Source organism: Pygocentrus nattereri, chromosome 16 (assembly GCF_015220715.1).
Source record: "Pygocentrus nattereri isolate fPygNat1 chromosome 16, fPygNat1.pri, whole genome shotgun sequence".
Lineage (NCBI taxonomy): Eukaryota > Metazoa > Chordata > Actinopteri > Characiformes > Serrasalmidae > Pygocentrus > Pygocentrus nattereri.
The window spans coordinates 15,778,736-15,797,677 of record NC_051226.1 but is presented as its reverse complement, the minus strand read 5'-3'; the positions used below and the strand labels follow the sequence as shown (position 1 = coordinate 15,797,677).

General features: G+C 38.1%; 1 protein-coding gene across 3 annotated transcripts in view; it reads left to right on the top strand.

Annotated features, from left to right (window-relative positions):
* Positions 1-18,942, top strand: part of myo5b (myosin VB) — a 74,253-nt gene that overhangs the window by 18,670 nt on the left and 36,641 nt on the right. For all 3 annotated transcript variants that reach the window (XM_037546021.1, XM_037546020.1, XM_017718932.2), the window contains exons 2-5: positions 10,357-10,467; positions 11,377-11,548; positions 16,146-16,290; positions 18,363-18,519. In XM_037546021.1, the coding sequence (XP_037401918.1) occupies positions 10,357-10,467; positions 11,377-11,548; positions 16,146-16,290; positions 18,363-18,519 (585 nt within the window). The remainder of the gene's footprint in view (positions 1-10,356; positions 10,468-11,376; positions 11,549-16,145; positions 16,291-18,362; positions 18,520-18,942) is intronic.

Below are 18,942 nucleotides of genomic sequence, written 5' to 3'. Positions count from 1 at the left end.
TCTGTAAGTAGAGATTCAAGCATGCAGATGATCTGGGCTCTACTAAACCTGGTCTTCATGTATTATTGTTTCATTGTTTTTTATATTTATAGGCCGCACAGTGGCGTGGTGGGTAGCGCTGTCGCCTCACAGCAAGGAGGGCCTAGGTTTGATTCCCCTGTCGGGTGACCGGGGTCCTCTCTGTGTGGAGTTTGCATGTTCTCCCCGTGTCTGCATGGGTTTCCTCCGGGTTCTCCGGTTTCTTCCCACTGTCCAAAGACATGCAGTCAGGCCAATTGGACATGCTAAATTGCCCCTAGGTGTGAGTGTTTTAGTGACTGTCTGTGTCTGTCTGCCCTGCGATGGACTGGCGACCTGTCCAGGGTGTATCCTGCCTTTCGCCCGAAGACTGCTGGGATAGGCTCCAGTACCCCCCCGCGACCCTGACGGAGAAGCAGCTTAGAAAATGAATGGATGGATGTTTTTTATATTCTTGTATATCTATTTGATCTAAATCATAAGAACTCAGGATGACTTATTTTCTGATTTAGCTTAATATTTTAAAACATCTCACTATATAATTTATTATATATGATCACTATCTCAGAACATTATTTTGCCTTCTTTGAAAAGCTAAAATCTGGCATCCTAGGCATTCAATGAGAACTCTAATTCATCTCCTTGGAGGGAATACTATTTTTCTTGTAGTTGTATATGGTAGATAAATAATGGTTTTAGCTGCAGTAGTGTACAAAAGTCAGAGACCCCCCTTTATTTAGTTCATTTCCAGCCATTAAGTACAAATTATTTGATTTTTACCATCAGGGGGAAAAAATTGCAAACATGTTTAACAAAAAATGACACAAGTTCAGTCTTAGAAGGTGGTTGCATTTCTGCTTCTCACAATTCAGGTAATATTGAATATTGTGAAGGTTCAGATCTGGGTTGTTCAGTCCTTTTTTTCTGAGAACACCAGCAGCTTTATTTGACTTTTAAATGTTCTTTTTTTTGTCTTATTGTATTTTTTTTTGTCTTATGTCTTTCGTTTTCTCAGTAAAGGCTCCTTGACAGCTACACATCCTCTCAGACCCATAGCAATGAGTGGTCCCCTCACAGTGGAAGGATGGACAAAAGCACTTGTGCATTTTTCAGATCCAAAGCAAAAGTAGATGAAAGTTCCATATACTGTTTATCTGATGGTGACCGTTTTGGGGGTCTACCAGAACTTGCTCAGACGTTTGGAGTCCCACTATCTCTATATCTTTAGAACTCCTGTTTTGGATTTTCTTGTTTTTTCACTTTTACTTTTCACGTTTCCTCAGATTTTCCCCTACCTTGTGCAAGTGGATCATCACGTATCTAATCGTCTCAGAAATATAATATAGTTCTTAATGGCATTTTAACAGGAAATTTTTAAAAATGTAGGGTGGTCTCTTTTTGGCACCATGCCGTAGAAGCAGATAGTTCCCAGTTTTAAGACTCGACACCATCCTGTCAGTAAGTATTAGTATGTCAAATCACCAGAACTGTCAGAGGAAGTGATGTGAGATGTGCTGTTTAAGCTTATAAAAACAGAGTTGAGTTCAGATGTTTCTCTTATCTGTAAATAATTTAAAGTGTCTCATTTGCACCAGCCTTAGCTCTTGTGTTGTTAAAAGATCAGAAGAATCCAAAACCATAATCAAAACATCTCTGAAGAGCCCCTGAATCCCACAGTTTTAACATTTAACTGAAGTGCATCTAATAATATTTCTCCATTAATATTATGTTTTATTAAGAGACTCCAGAGCCCCAAGCTTCACAGATGTCTACAGCCATGACAGATTGTACAAAGCCAGTAGTGTGAGTCACTCTGGTCTGTGGCGCTTGTGCATGTGACAAAACAAGGCTAGGTGATGAAGAGAAACAGGGAAACAAACATTTGAGTTGTTGATCATGTTGAGGTGAAATTCTCTGTTATTTCAATAGTGCAGAGGCATAGGGGATGTCCGTTTCAGGGGATGTTCTTTACAATACATGTTTGGTTGGTCCAGTGTCTTTAAACGTGCTGTTGACGAAGTGCAAATCCTTGACAACTCCTTTTGGAAAAGCAGCTACCAGGATCCTGCCGCTCTGAATCTCGGTGCTGTTCATGTGCTAGTCCTTTTTTATGAAAATGAAGTGGCTCTGCCTCTGTGGAGCTCCGACTCTCGCTCTGCCTCTCTGAATCATGTCCTCATTGTGCCAGTGTTCATCCTTTTTGATGAAAAGTCTCAAGGTGAACTGTCTTCTTTGTAGACCACTGATTATAAGCAACAGCGATTTAAAGATTACCTTCAAGTCTGCTTTTGATGTGTCATTGCTGTTTATTCTTATCAGTATTCTGTTGGTGTGGAGAAATGAAAGATATGCAGAAAAATGCATTGCTTATACAATCAAACACATTATTTGTAGTGATGCCATAGAAGAACGACTTTTGGTTTCCTGAAGAACCTTTCAGTAGTAAATGAGAAAGTGAAGGAGCTTTATTGAATTTAAAAGAACTGCTACAACATGTAAAGGTGGTATACTAGCATTTCCTAGAACCATATGTCCCACTAGACACATTGATGTGTTCAGTTAAGGACCACACATTTTTTGTTTTCCTATGAACAAAAAATGTGTTGAACTGTAACTGGCACAGACACATATAACACATTTATGTTTAAAAAACAGGTAGGTTTGCATTATAACACAACTTTTTATAGTGTAGGCACCTTCATTTTTGAGTGTTGTAAAATGTATCATAGTACAGTACAATTAAGTATATAAGTACGTGCCATGAGGATTTATTTTGTTTGTTTTTTTAATAAATATTTTGGTAAACACCATATATAATGCACTCCACTTAAGCATGAGAAAGGGGAAAGTCTAAGAAAAATAAGTTAAAAAGAAGTTTCCAAAAACTATTAAAAAAATTTAAGGATATAGAACAAATGGGATTTCTTACAACTTTACAAGACCCGTCACTACCAGATGAACAGTACTTAAAGCTTTTGTTTTTAAAAAATATGGGAGAAAATCAACTCCACTCTTGCTTCAGATCTAAAGATCCTGAGTGTTTCTGCCCGTCCTTCCACTGTGTGGGTCTGAAAAGATGTGTAGCAATCAAGAAGCCTTTATTCTGAAAAGGAAATAGAAAAAATGCAACTCAAACAAAAAAGCTGCTGATGATTTTAGATCAATGAACTGGCCACCCCAGAGTCCAGACCTTAACGTCACTGAATGTGTTTGGGATTAGTTGGAGTAGCTGACTTCTAATACTGAACTTTAGAGACGTTGACAAAAATCTTGTTGTCTTAAGTTTTGTTATGTGGCTTTGCTCAACTTTTAGCTGATCCATGTTTTACATCCATGCCCAGTTTTCTGAAAGTTGATTCTGTTTTAATATCCCGCAATGCAGTAAATAGCATTACTGACAAGCTAGTGAAATAACGACACATGTCCGTAGGATACATGTTCACCCTGGGCTCCATATAAAAAAAAAAACTGTCAAAAATATGGCTTTAGAAAGATGATGGTCATTCTCAGCATTATATTCCTAGGCATCACTATATTGCCATACCTGTCTGCCTCCCTCTTGTAAACAGGATAAAAATTGATAGCATCAGCTTGCCTGGCACAGATATGGAGTGACTCCTGTTTGCCTGAGGGAGAAAACTGTACAAGCATGGCCTCTGATAGGAGTGTGCATCTTTAGGTCCACTGGAGTTCAGCTAGTGCCTTTCTTTAGAAATGCCATCAGGTCCATTTCGATCTTGTATACAATCATTTTCTGGATGTTTTCTCTCACACCTGATCTTTGCAGCTGCAGTTAAGGCCGAGGTTAAATGGCTGGTTTATCCCTAACCCCATCTTACCTAATGTGTGGTATTGTTGACAGTAAGAGACTTTCAGAGACTATTGCTTTGTCTCATTTCACTCAGACTTAAAATACTCCTCCATGGTTGTTATGGAGTGTGGATGTTACACGCAGTGGTGGACAGTAACTAAGTAAATGTAATTCATTACTGTACTTAAGTAGTTTTTTCATGTATCTGTACTTAAGTATTTCCATTTTGGGCGACTTTTTACTTTCACTCCACTACATTTCAAAGTCAAATATCTGACTTTTTACTCCACTACACTTTGAGAAATCTGTCGTTCCTTTTGGTTTCTGTGTGTATAAAAATGTAACATGTCAAAACAAAAGAAGTGCAAAGCCAGAGCACCAATCAGGGCACAGCGGTCACTTTGCTCTGAGCTTGTTTTGACCTGTTGGTCACAGCGGTCACTCTGTTCTGAGCTTGTTTTGACCTGTTGGTCATACCGACCCAGTGCAGCACACGGTTCACCGTCAGCACAGCAGCGTGAAATTTGGGAGCACATACGTCCCTAAATGATGAACTAACCTAACTTTGTGTAAATAGAGCACAATATAGAAATATGTCCACATATGCAGTCGTGACTGGCATGTTTCTTATTTTCTGAATTCATACAGATACTTTCATTTTATAGTAAATTAGTTTGGGTTAGTTTATGTTTATGAACAGAGACCGACAGATCAACACAGTAAAGGAGAACAAATTTGTGATCCTGAATTTAAAGCAAGTTTTTATTCAGCTTGTTACTAATTTATAAAGTAATCTTAAACTGAAACTTCGCTTGTTTGTAAAAGTGATGTCAGAGCCACTCGGTTCTCCCTGATGGAAACTGTTTATCTTCAGTGTTTTGTGCTTATGATCATTTTAATAGACGTCAGCGTCACTAATTAATGATGTTCTATTAAAAGACTGGTTTACCAAGAGAGACGCTGGAGGATTTTCACCTAAAATGAGTTCATGAAGCGAGTCTTGTTATAAAAATGATAACAGGACATCAGAGTCATAATTAATCTTTTAGTACTTTTACTTAAGTACATTTGAAGGCAAATACTTTTACTCAAGTTGAGGTCTAGAGTAAGGACTTCTACTTTTACTGGAGTAGTATTTTACCTTGGATATCTCTACTTTAACTAAAGTACATGATTTGTGTACTTCGTCCACCTCTGGTTACACGAGCATGTTTACATTGAGCATAGTAAAATGGATCAGTGAAATGAGTGTTTCTGTGAGTTACTGTGTTTTCTGCGATGGCTGCTATATGAGCATGCTCACAAATTCAGAATGAAATTTAAATAGCTGCGAGCTATGGGGTAAGATGGATTCCCATTCATGTGTTTGCTTGCTCAAAATGGTATAATAATAAAAACAGCCTCTGCATTAAAGAGTTAATGTAACTCCTTACAGTGCACATGGTGACATAGTTTGAGAGCAAAAACACTCTTATTCAGTGTTATTTGAATTGGTTGAGATTTTGGGTTTGTCAATGGAGAGGCCGGTTGTAAATCTGGCCTGTTGCCATATGAGGTTCAAGGATTTTGTAGTCTTAGCCTTATACCTCATTTTGTATAATATACTTTGCATATTAAGTTGGACACAATTATCAGGATTTTGTTAGTTACATTCTGATCTGTACTGTCTTGTGAATGCACTTCTGTGTACCAGGTTCTATCATGATTGCAACCGATCGCCAGCTCTGTGCACTGTGATGGAGCCTTTCAGAACGTTAACATTACCACATTAAGTGGCACAATGCACCAAGCTCTTTGACAATAGGGAGAAGTCTGGTTTGTGAGACTAAAAGTGTTGTGACATTCACTGATCCAGTGGAAGTTCCACCTTACTAATAAACATCAGCGGCTTTTGAAACTCACAACAATGTGTGTGCTGTTGTCCAGCTTTCATTTTGAACATAGTGTGTTCATCTTTCTTGTACTTTATCAATTAATTCCTAAAAATACAGTTAAAAATAGAGTAGATCTTGGCTTGAAATGTATGAATGTATTCTAGGAAATTTCATCTCATTTACAGAAATGGTTCTTTTAACAGCCATCAATGGAAAGTAGTTTTGGGAACAAGAGATTGTTCCTCTTTGGCATAAAGAACTCATTTTGCTTACATTTCTCACATTTTGTTTTTTAGAGTTAAAGTTTATGCATGATTCTTCCTGCTCCTTAGCAAGGAGTTAAGCAGGAAAGCCTTGAGGCGAAAAGAAGGACTGATGAGCACTAATTTATTCTTTGTTGGTAATAGCGTTATATTTTTTTTCCTCAGAACTCTCTACTTTCCCTTTTATCTCCTTCTTTGTCTCTATAGTGTTCTGGATAAATGTCAGGAGTAGTGTAGAGATCCTATAGGGAAACTTTTGCTGATTCTCCGGATCACCTCAGCTGAGTCAGAGAGAGCTTTTTTGGTGCTGCCTCAACAGCATATATGGACCAGTGATGGGAGGGGGTATGGATTTTTCCTGTTCACCCACTGTGAAGCCCCTGCCACATGTAGCCCATCTGCCTCTTTCATTAGAATGTGCATGAGGCAGGAGCTGTGAAGAAGTCTGTAAATGGGCTTGACAGTTCTTGCATTTTTATGAGCAGGTAATTTGCCAGATACCTGCCTTACAGTGCCTTATTGTAATAGGATAGAAAAGCGATGAAAAGTTAAAGATAGTTTATTACTTTTGTGATGCTGTGTTTGTGATTGACAACAACTAACAATGATTCTCATTAACATTTCATAAAAACGTTTCTATTTTGTTATTTGTGAAGATGTTGAGTCTGGCAGAATGTGTTTTGTATGCTAAGTGTGGTGAACAGTTCCTCAAATTATCAAGAGAACAGGCTTTGCAGCAACTATTATAGGCCTAGTTATAACAATATTGTAGCTGATGTAAAGTTAATAAATAAACACACATAAATGAAGCAACATTCAGCGCCTTTTTTGCTGAATCAGAGAAACTGATGCGTGCTTACATGTACAGACCACAGGTTTGTCTACATGTTCAGTTTTTAACCATTTTGTACAATAAGATATTTTGCAATTATTTCGTTTTTTTTAAAAATATGGATCCTTTTACATATTACATAATGGGACTTATATACTATTGGTATCTATTTATACAGTCAATAAACAAAAATAAGCTAGTTTTTAGCATCTGCAATGGGTTTTTACTTGCACACGAACAAGTAAATTTTGTTTGTTCAAATTTCAAGCTTGATATATTTTACTATTGACACAGAACACAGCTTTTATAAAATAAAAATTAAAAAGTGGAACTGTATACATATTAGGACTTACAAGCTAGTTAGGTTAGATAGCTTTAAAACCCCAATTCCAATGAAGTTGGGACGTTGTATAAAACAAATAAAAACAGAATACGATGATTTGCAAATCCTTTTCAATGTATATTCAATTGAATACACTACAAAGACAAGATATTTAATGTTCAAACAGATAAACTTTATTGTGTTTTGCAAATTTTCAGTCATTTTGAATTTGATGCCTGCAACACATTCCAAAGAAGTTGGGACAGGGGCATGTTTACCACTGTGTTACATAACCTTTCCTTTTAACAACACTCAATAAGTGTTTGGGAACTGAGGACACTGTTGAAGCTTTGTAGGTGGAATTCTTTCCCATTCTTGCTTGATGTACAACTTCAGTTGCTCAACAGTCCGGGGTCCCCGTTGTCGTATTTTGTGCTTCATAATGCGCCACACATTTTCAGTGGGAGACAGGTCTGGACCGCAGGCAGGCCAGTCTAGTACCTGCACTCTTTTACTACGAAGCCACGCTGTTGTAATACGTGCAGAATGTGGCTTGGCATTGTCTTGCTGAAATAAGCAGGGACCTTCCTGAAAAAGACGTTGCTTGGATGGCAGAATATTTTGCTCCAAAACCTGTATGTACCTTTCAGCATTAATGGTGCCTTCACAGATGTGCAAGTTACCCATGCCATGGGCCCTAACACACCCCCACACCATCAGAGATGCTGGCTTTTGAACTTTGCGCTGATAACAATCCAGACAGTCCTTTTCCTCTTTGGCCCGAAGGACACGACGTCCATGCTTTCCAAAAACAATTTGAAATGTGGACTCATCAGACCACAGGACACTTTTCCACTTTGCTTCAGTACATCTCAGATGAGCTCAGGCCCAGAGAAGCCAGTGGCGTTTCTGGGTGTTGTTGATATATGGCTATCACTTTGCATGGCAGAGTTTTAACTTGCACTTGTAGATGGAGCGACGAACTGTGTTCACTGACAATGGTTTTCTGAAGTGTTCCTGAGCCCATGTGATAATATCCATTACAGAATGATGTCGGTTTTTAATGCAGTGCCGCCTGAGGGATCGAAGGTCACAGGCATTCAGTGTTAGTTTTCTGCCTTGCCGCTTACTTGCAGAGATTTCTCCAGATTCTCGGAATCTTTTGATGATATTATGGACTGTAGATGATGAAATCCCTAAATTCCTTGCAATTGCACATTGAGAAATGTTATTCTTAAACTGTTGGACTATTTGCTCTCACAGCTGTTCACAAAGTGGTGAACCTCGCCCCATCCTTGCTTGGGAATGACTGAGCCTTTCAGGGATGCTCCCTTTATACCCAAACATGACACTCACCTGTTTCCAATTAACCTATTCACCTGTGGAATGTTCCAAACAGGTGTTTTTTGAGCATTCAGCAACTTTCCCAGTCTTTTGTTGCCCCGGTCCCAACTTCTTTGGAACGTGTTGCAGGCATCAAATTCAAAATGAGTGAATATTTGCAAAAAACAATAAAGTTTATCCATTTAAACATTAAATATCTTGTCTTTGTAGTGTATTTAATTGAATATAGGTTGAAAAGGATTTGCAAATCATCATATTCTGTTTTTATTTATGTTTTACACAACGTCAAAGTGTCAAGACAGAATAATAATGTTTTAAACTGTAATCATAGACAAGCTCCTTTTATGAGGGTCTCATCCTTTGTGGATATCATGGTTAATGACCAACACTAGGCATCTGGGTGCATTCTATGAGAACACAATGGGAGAAGTGGGGTGGGGCTTATACTATGCACATACTTGCTTGGATTTCACTTTAGGCTTATGCTGCTTATAAGTGCCAATGAGTTGGTAGATCTGTGTGTAAGACAGATAATAATCACTGGTTCCAGTTGATGTGCTGTTCATCACTCTGTAGCACTAACAGCTGTAAGACATTACCAGTCTGCAGTTCTGATTTGCCTGAATTTATTTCTGTTCACGTTGTGCTGGTATGGTGAATAGCAAATTCAGAGCCTTGCTTTTTTCTTTTTCTTTTTTAATTGTTATTAATAAACTTTGTATGGCTGCTTCTCTCTTGTGTTCCATTAACTCATGTGCCCTGAGCTGAGCTTGAGCAGGTTATGAGCTCATCTAAACAAAATGTCCGTAAAGCTGATACAGCATTGTCCTTCTGCCTCTTATCTCTGTTATTGTTGTGGGTGTGTTTTTCTCCATGCAATTACCCACTGTGACGTTTTCTCTGGGGTGAGGAGTTGATGTGATCTTTTCTAGTGTAATAAAAAAAAATTGAAAGAATAATTTGCAGTAGTAGACTGGTAGAAGTGTACAATATACTGATGCATCATGATGTGTCAGTCTGAACATTCTGATTCAACATTTTGGAATGTCAGACTTAATTATAATAATATAGAGTAGTCTGTTTGCTCCTTTTCTGTTTGAAAAATGAAACATTGTTTTTGGTTTTATTGAAATGTGGCACTTCTGCCAAACGTGCTCAGAAAATAAAGATTTGTTGTTTTGTTTTTACAACACAAATTTATGTATTTGTAATAAGTTCCTTCGTTTTTGTATTTTTGTGTATTTTAAGAAATATTTCTCAATTGTAAAGTGAAACATGAGATTCTCTTGGTGCAAAAAATCTAATCATGAATCAAGGTGCGAAATTCATACCTCTGGTCATTAGACATGAAGAGCTGCCTGTTGGCCCCATTTGTGTCTGAATTTTTCCTCAGGCTTTAATTCTGTTACCCTAAGCAGCTTAAGCCAGTTAAAATAAAGACCAAGCTTTCTTCACGTTGTCATAATTTACCGTTTTGCTGCGTTATATTTTAAAGCATGTGGTCCATGACCATGATGACTAACACAAGAGGCTAATTATATGAAGATGGCGATCTGCTTGTAAGCATCAGTGTAAAGTCTGCGTAAGAAAATGAATGACGCATGCAATATTGTGCTTTTCGAGGCGCCATTCTTCTAAATAGAACAGAGAAAAGGAGGAGCAACACTGACAATTGGCTTGTGTTTATGAGCTGAATGCGTATTTTGTGCCACATAGAAATTAGATTTCAATTGGACCAACCGGAGGCGCACTTGATTATCAAGTGCTGTTTCATATGGGTGAAATCTTAACAGGTTACAGTCCAGATTCACATGAAACAAGCGGGTGTAAAAGAAGTAGATGCTCTAAGAAATCAAATAATCCAGGCCTACTGTGGTGTGTGTGTGTTTCAGTACACTCGGGTTTGGATCCCCGACCCAGAGGAGGTGTGGAAACCTGCTGAGATTATCAGAGACTACAAAGAGGGAGAATCAGTCCTGCACCTCAAACTAGAAGATGAATCGGTAAGCATTCCTTCCCCTCTTAATCACTTCCCTAAGGTTACAGCTACTGAGTTTAATCACCAGCAAATATGATTTTATCAGAGAAGAAGCAGTGTGAAAATTGGATAGATAAAGGATGCTGGGCACACAGTTCTCTAAAGCAAATAAGTATTTGAGTGACCTGTTCTGTGGCCTGCATTCCTCATGCAGGACAGCAGGGTACTTCTTAGCTGTGTGACTCTTGAATTATTAATCATGTTTTGGTGGTAAGAAAGTACAGGTCCTGTGATAAGGATGTGTACTCTGTGTGTGAGAGCATTCTCAAATAACAAAAATGGGGAATTATGAATAATCTGAGAGATAATCAAAACAATACCATAATCCTCCTTCATGTCCTGTGACGTGATAATATATAACCCTTCAAAACTTGTTGAATGTGTATGTTCCGAGATAGGACTTCGAATTAGTTTCTATTCACTGAAATTAAAGTTGCTGTTGATCTGTATGTGCTTCCTCCACAAATGCATTTTTTCATAGCAACTGTTGCTAGGTTGGACAAGCTAGACTGCACGTTGGCAAAAATCCCATTCAGAATAATGAGGAAATGTGGCAATCTTAACTTAAAATTGATATGTAATGTTAAGTTTACAGTTTAAGCTATATTTGTTGTATTTCATCCAAATTAGACAGGTTAGGAATGACAGTGACTGCTTTACCATCATGCTGATGCCACCATACATCTCATCTATTCTAACACCTTTCTTGGATGTTTCATTCCCAAACACTTTTTTGTACTCTTTTTGTTTTTGAGTTCAGTTGAATAGGATTTTTACCTTTGTCCATCCTCCCCACAACAGCTATGAAAGAATGCATTTGTGGGCAGTGGGCATTGATCGCTTTTCTTAAATCGCTGTCACATTGTTGTTTCAGACATTAGAATATCCAATTGGTCCCAAGGACAACCCTCTTCCATTCCTTCGGAACCCTGATATTCTGGTGGGAGAAAATGACCTTACAGCGCTCAGCTATCTGCACGAACCTGCAGTGTTGCACAACCTCAGGGTCCGCTTCCTGGAGTCCAATCACATTTACACATACTGTGGTAAGTCTGATCTGTCTGAAGCATTGGATGTTTTAAATGTTTGTGTTATTGTAAAAACTCTACATTAGGCCTCTAACAGTACACATATTTTCAGGCTCAATGATAGTCTATTCTGAGCTCACGAGTCAATTCAGTTTATTTTATGTGTTAAAATGTCTTCATTCAACATAGCTCTGATTATGTACTGCACAGATTGATTTAGCTTATGAACGTACATTTTGTTTCAAAACAGAAGATTACAAACTGGCTATGCAACAGTATTTGTATGCAAAATAATGATCTCATAAAACAGTGCAGCTGAGCTACAAACAAAACAAAAATTTGAATGGCCTATGTACAAACCGGATTCCAAAAAAGTTGGGACACTAAACAAATTGTGAATAAAAACTGAATGCAATGATGTGGAGATGGCAAATGTCAATATTTTATTCGTAATAGAACATAGATGAAAGATCAAAAGTTTAATCTGAGTAAATATAACATTTTAAAGGAAAAATATGTTGAATCAAAATTTCAGTGTCAACAAATCCCAAAAAAGTTGGGACAAGTAGCAATAAGTGGCTGGAAAAAGGAAATTGAGCATAAAACGAACAGCTGGAAGACCAATTAACACTAATTAGCTCAATTGACAAAATGATTGGGTATAAAAAGAGCTTCTCAGTGTCAATGTCTCTCAGAAGCCAAGAGGATCACCAATTCCACCATTGTTGTGCAGAAAGGTAGTGCAGCAATACCAGAATGGTGTTACCCAGCGTAAAATAGCAAAGACTTTTAAGTTATCATCATCAAAAGATTCAGAGAATCTGGAACAATCGCTGTGCTTAAGGGTCAAGGCCGTAAAACTCTACTGGATGCTCGTGATCTCCGGGCCCTTAAACGTCACTGCACCCCAAACAGGAATGCCACTGTCAAGGAAATAACAGAATGGGCTCAGGAATACTTCAGAAAGCATTGTCAGTGAACACAATCCACCGTGCTATCCGCCATTGCCAGCTGAAACTCTACAGTGCAAAGAGGAAGCCATTTCTAAGCAAGCTCCTCAAGCTCAGACGTTTGCACTGGGCCAGGGGTCATTTAAAATGGAGTGTGGCAAAATGGAAGACTGTTCTGTGGTCAGATGAATCACGATTTGAAGTTCTTTATGGAACACTGGGACGACATATCATCCGGACCAGAGAGGACAAGGATAACCCAAGTTGTTATCAACGCTCCGCTCAGAATCCTGCATCACTGATGGTATGGGGTTGCATGAGTGCTTGTGGCATGGGCAGCTTGCATGTCTGGAAAGGCACCATTAATGCAGAGAACTATGTTCAGGTTCTAGAACAACATATGCTCCCATCTAGACGTCATCTCTTTCAGGGAAGACCCTGCATTTTTCAACAAGATAATGCCAGACCACATTCTGCAGCAATCACAACATCATGGCTACGTAGGAGAAGGATCCGGGTACTGAAATGGCCAGCCTGCAGTCCAGATCTTTCACCTACAGAGAACATTTGGCGCATCATAGAGAGGAAGGTGCAACAAAGAAGGCCCAAGACGATTGAACAGTTAGAGGCCTGTATTAGACTTGAATGGGAGAGCATTCCTATTTCTAAACGTCAGAAACTGGTCTCCTCTGTCCCCAGACGTCTGTTGAGTGTTGTAAGAAGAAGGGGGGGATGCCACACAGTGGTGAAAATGGCCTTGTCCCAACTTTTTTGGGATTTGTTGACGCCATGAAATTTTGAAACAACATATTTTTCCCTTAAATTGATACATTCTCTCAGTTTAAACTTTTGATCTGTGATTTGTGTTTTATTCTGAATAAAATATTGACATTTGCCATCTCCACATCATTGCATTCAGTTTTTATTCACAATTTGTTTAGTGTCCCAACTTTTTTTGGAATCCAGTTTGTATGTAAAGTCCTTTTTCAACCACCCAAAGCTAAAATATATGAACATCACAAAAGTTCAGAAGTGAAAAATGTGCAGAATCTACAAGAAGTCTAAAACTAAGTTACTCTTTAAGCCCCTAAATGGTCAGGAGCCGCCAGTGGGGCCAGGATTCTATTATACACTCGTATAAAAAAAAAAAAACTCAATAATTCTGCTTTGCTTTCCATGTAGTTACTAAATAATACAACTGGGGTTAAATTTTTCATATTTTGTTATGTCCGTGAAAGAAAAATAATGAGAGATCCTCAGAAGAGCCAAGGAGAATATAGGTGGTACAGTTTTGATGGAAATTCTTTTGACTGATAACCGTCATTAGTTGGTGACTAAATACAAACCAACAAATCTTAAATCTAGGAAGCAAGTTATCAACATATCCCCTATAAATCAAATAGATCTGGTTCTGACATTTGAGTGTATGCACAATCATGAGCACACACATCTGAATTCTGTGTTAATACAACAACAAATTAAAGTGTTAAAAATGGAATGAGATCATACTAAACAAAGCCTATATAAGGTTTTATTTAGAGAGAGACAGATAACTGTAATATATTCATGATTATGAGACGGAAAACTAAAACTGCTATTATAAAGTTCTAAAGTTTAATGTGCCTCACATTATTAGCCCAAAATGAATATGAATTTGATATATCATTGTAGTTGTGTTATCATACCTCTTGTAGTCCTGAACACCACACACTTTTTAGTAGGGCTATCTAACAGAACCAGTTGCCTATTCAGATAGGAAGTGTTGTTAGTTGTAAATAAAATATTTTATTTTATTTTATTTTATTTATTTATTTATTTATGGGATTTTTACCCTATTTTTCTCCCCAATTTAGTCGTTTCCAATTCCAGCCACTAGTTAGGACTCCCCCAATCACATGATCCCATCATTGCTAGGAGGGTGAAGGCTAGCACAGGCTTCCTCCGAGACCTGTGAAACCAGCCACCGCTTCTTTTCGAACTGGCGCTCACGTAATGTCATGGGACAGCGGGACGCGCTCGAAGGAAAGCGTCAACCGCCAGATCTGTTATATCAGCTAACAGATGCCTGCACTGACTAGCATCTCGTTGAGTGATGGGGTGTGAAGCAGGGGCCATCCTAACCACCCAGAGAGATAGAGAGACCAATTGTGCTCTCTTGGACTCCTGGCCATGGATGGCTGTAGCATCACTAGGGATCAAATTCACGATCTCATGATGGGGCCAACTGTCATTTGACAGTTAATGTTTAATTGCTAATACACAGTTTTTAATACTATATTTTTAATACTGTATTATACTTAAAACACTTTTATGCACATGTTAATATGCAGCACTGACCTCTTGCTTTGCTGACCCTTTACTTTTCATTATTCGTGTGGCCGGACAGGCTATTTCATATTGACCTTACATTTTTTTCCTTCTGGATCATTTCCTCAGCAGTGAACTGCTGTGATTTAGTAGGCACAGCCAGCAGGGTTTAGTGCAAGAGAACACAGAGGGCGTCTTCTACTAATTATCGCATGCAATTGGTATTTTTATTGGTTTGTCCATCCCCATGGCAACATGACAATGCTGGTTAAAGGACAGCTTTTCATTGTTAGGATGACTCAGTGTCATTGTTAAAATGTTCACTTTGTGAGTTTCTTGCAGTTTCTACCAATTGCAATCTACATGTTTCAGTAATTCCAAAGTCTGGGTGTGTTGGGTTACTTTTCTAGAAATGCAGATTTAGTCATTTGATACGTGGCTCTAGTGCTGTTAAAATCAGTAGAGATAGAGGAGTGACCACACTATCTCTCTTCAATGTAGCGTGAAGCTCTGTGAATCAGTGTGATCTCAGAATGATGAGAAGAATGCCTAAATACGCCAGCAGAATAATCATCCATTAAATTTTTTATGAGTTTCATGTTTCCTGTTTTATAATGACTGAAAACCTTTTTTAGTTTATTGTTCCTGTCAGAGCATAACAAAGCAAATGCCTTGTGCTTCCTTTTGTTTCAGTAGTTCCTTTTTCCTCTTCTGAGCCAGAATAGTGACACATTCTCATGGCTATGATGTCATTCTCTTCCTATGTCATGGCAGAGTGAATAGTTTAAGGCACTTTATACCCAGCTAAGAGACAAAAAGCCCCAAATGAGACCTCATAGCTGTTAAGAACCCTAATATTGGTCTGATTAGTGATTTTTATTGTGAGTTACAGCATTTCTGTGTATTTTTTTTTATTCCTCATTTGAAAATGTATTAAATTATGGCTTACTTCAGAAAGAAATGTTGGAAATTGCTTCACTAAGTAGTGCTCTATGCATAAATTTGGCCTCAGTATCTTGCAGCATATCAGCATAAGCATAATTCATTAGTGGAAACCAGCAGAAGGCTTTCAGCAAGCTTCACAGCTCTTTAACTGGATACATGCTGTGTTTGTCTAATTCTGATTTATGATTAGCTCTTATGCTCTCATTTCACTAGTAATCTTTTTCAGTGGCTTCATATGTCCCAGAAGCTACTTTTATATTTGTTTGATTGCTTACAGTGCTCTGCACATTGTGCTATTAGAAATGCTTTCATTTGTGAATTTAATCCATCTCACAATTATTTATGAAGATAAAGCAGCCAAATGTTACTTGACCCCACAGTTTTCAAATACTTGCAAATACTCTGCTTCACAGGTATTGTGCTGGTGGCGATTAATCCATATGAACAGCTGCAGATCTATGGAGAAGAGGTCATCAATGCCTACAGTGGGCAAAATATGGGGGACATGGATCCTCATATATTTGCAGTGGCAGAAGAGGCCTATAAACAGATGGCCAGGTATGTACAGTACAGTTAGTCAACTAATCTGACGTAATATTTTGCACTAATCTCTTCTCTTTGTAATCAGTTGCACTGCACACACTTCTCAGATCTTGAACATCATCTTAATAACAAATTTTTAAGCTTTAATCCTCAGTTACAGGCAGCACTCAACCACACTGGTTTATGTGTAGCTTCAAATGAATAGCCTGCACTGCATAAGGAAGTTTGGGAGCTGTTATTTATACTGCATGTAATCAGCAGATTACCTCATTTGATTCAGTAGTTGGACCTTGAGTGTGAGAGCCTTGAATAATCTCAAAGTTCAGCCTGCTGGCTCTATAATGGATGGAGTGGGAGGATAATTATAGTGCACACGTCCTCATTCCCCTGAAGCCTTCGCATTTTTTTCCTGTGGAAAACAAAAGACAAATCCATGTTCACATCAGGTTTAAGTTCAGTCTAAACTGCCCCCGCAGTGGTCTGGTGACTCCTCGGTGACGCGTCAGAGTCACGACAACAAAATGAATGAGGGGGAGAGTAAAAATGTCAAAGGAATATTCTGTAGCTCTAGTATTTCAAGTAGTGCTGTCATCTGCTCATATTAAGATTTTTTTTTTAATCATCACTTAGGATGACCTTGGTATCTGTCAGTTGAGCTGAGTTTACAGGTCAGTAATTTAGGAGCCTATCAAAGCCCTCTACTGTATTTAGTGTTTCTTAGACAGCAGTCCCAAAAGTGTGTGTGTGTGTGTGTGTGTGTGTGTGTGTGTGTGTGTACCTGCCTGTGTTCTTGTACATTTTCTTGGACAAAAATGTCCTGACTAAAGAGAAAAAAAACACAGAACAAGGCTAATGTACAGTAAACTTGCTCTAAATTCTACATTTTTCACTTTTTAAAACTGAAAGGGCAAGACCATTTTCTCAAGTCTCACTGGGCCAACAATGAGAAATGTGTCCATTGGCTGAAATTGATGTCCTTTAGTGGCATCACTGATATTTATATCCATCCATCCATTCATTTTCTAAGCCGCTTCTCCCTCAGGGTCGTGGGGGGGTGCTGGAGCCTATCCCAGCGGCCATTGAGTGGAAGGCAGGATACACCCTGGACAGGTCGCCAGTCCATCACAGGGCAAAAAGTGATGTTTAAATGCACTGATAATTACCAACTTTTTTCAGAAAAATGCTGGGTAGCTCCATCATATTATTGTATATATTATTACAGGGCTATTTTATATTATTTAGAACTGTGAGCTTCTGATGTTTAATTGAGGTTAAGAAATGTGAATTAGTTGCTGACTACTGGTAATACCACTGCTACAATTACTACTACTACTAATAATAATAGTGATAATAATGAGTTTTATTTATATAGCACATTCCCAAGCTTAAGGTCACTTTACAATTATATGTGTTTGTAAAGCACAGAAATGAAATAATGAAATCTGTGCTGGAGTATAGCTATAGAGTAAAATGTAGATATAAAATTATGTGTAACTGATATCAGTTATTAGAGGAGAGCTTTGAAAATGCTTAAACACATTGACATGTGAAATCTTTTTCCATCTGAATTTACATGACCAGATCTTTTTTGTAAAAGCTCTACTCATATAAACAGAAAATGTGTTTTATGATCATACACATATTGCTATATCCTTACAATTTACTGCTGACAGCCTAATATCTTGGACTCTCTTTGTATTATTTTATAAAAATATTTTTTACAGAGTTTTTTTTTTTTTATACCTAAAGCTTTTGCATACTACTGTACATATGGGACATACGTATGACTTTATATTCTTGACATTGTAAAAACAAATTACTGTGTATTTGGTGCTTGAAGCGTCCATTAGAGAATGACTTGGAGTACACTAGACCTAGTTGTGATGTTGCATAACACAGGAAAGAAATCCACTAGCCAACTAGCCAGCATTTGACAAATGGTGATAATGAAGGTTAGATAAGTGTATAGCAGTTTCTTCATATTGCATTCACTTGGCAAGTCAGCGTTAAATGTGTTATTTATATGCGTCATGAAACATATCTTTCCTTCATGAAAAAGCATGTACTTTGCACTGTTCCTTCTACAGAGATGAGAAGAACCAATCGATCATTGTGAGTGGAGAGTCAGGAGCTGGGAAAACTGTGTCTGCAAAATACGCCATGCGCTACTTCGCCACTGTAGGAGGATCAGCCAATGACACAAATGTAGAGGAGAAAGTGCTGGCTTCCAGTCCCATTATGGAGGTGCAGTATACTATGAATGGCTTTTGTACAGTGCTGCAATAAAGATTGTTATTGAACTGACTTGACAACTTTGTGACTTCTAATGCAAATCATGCATTGATTAAGTGTAGGTAATGTATTAGTCATGTTTGAAGGCTACCTACATAGGGACTTCCTATACACACACACACACATATATGTATAAAACTATTGATATAATGTAATATAATAACTATTGAACGACTGTTTCAAAAGCTGTGCTTGGGTATTTGTGAAAATTTTGTCTTCGTATCTACATAAATGCTTTTAAAAAACATATATCCATCACTTTAATATTGCACTTTTGGGAAGCATCATTCCGAAGTAATGGAGCCTGCAGGGCAGAAGCCTTTACTGAGCAGAGCAACGTTATTGTCAGTACTTATAGAACAGAAGACAGTTGCG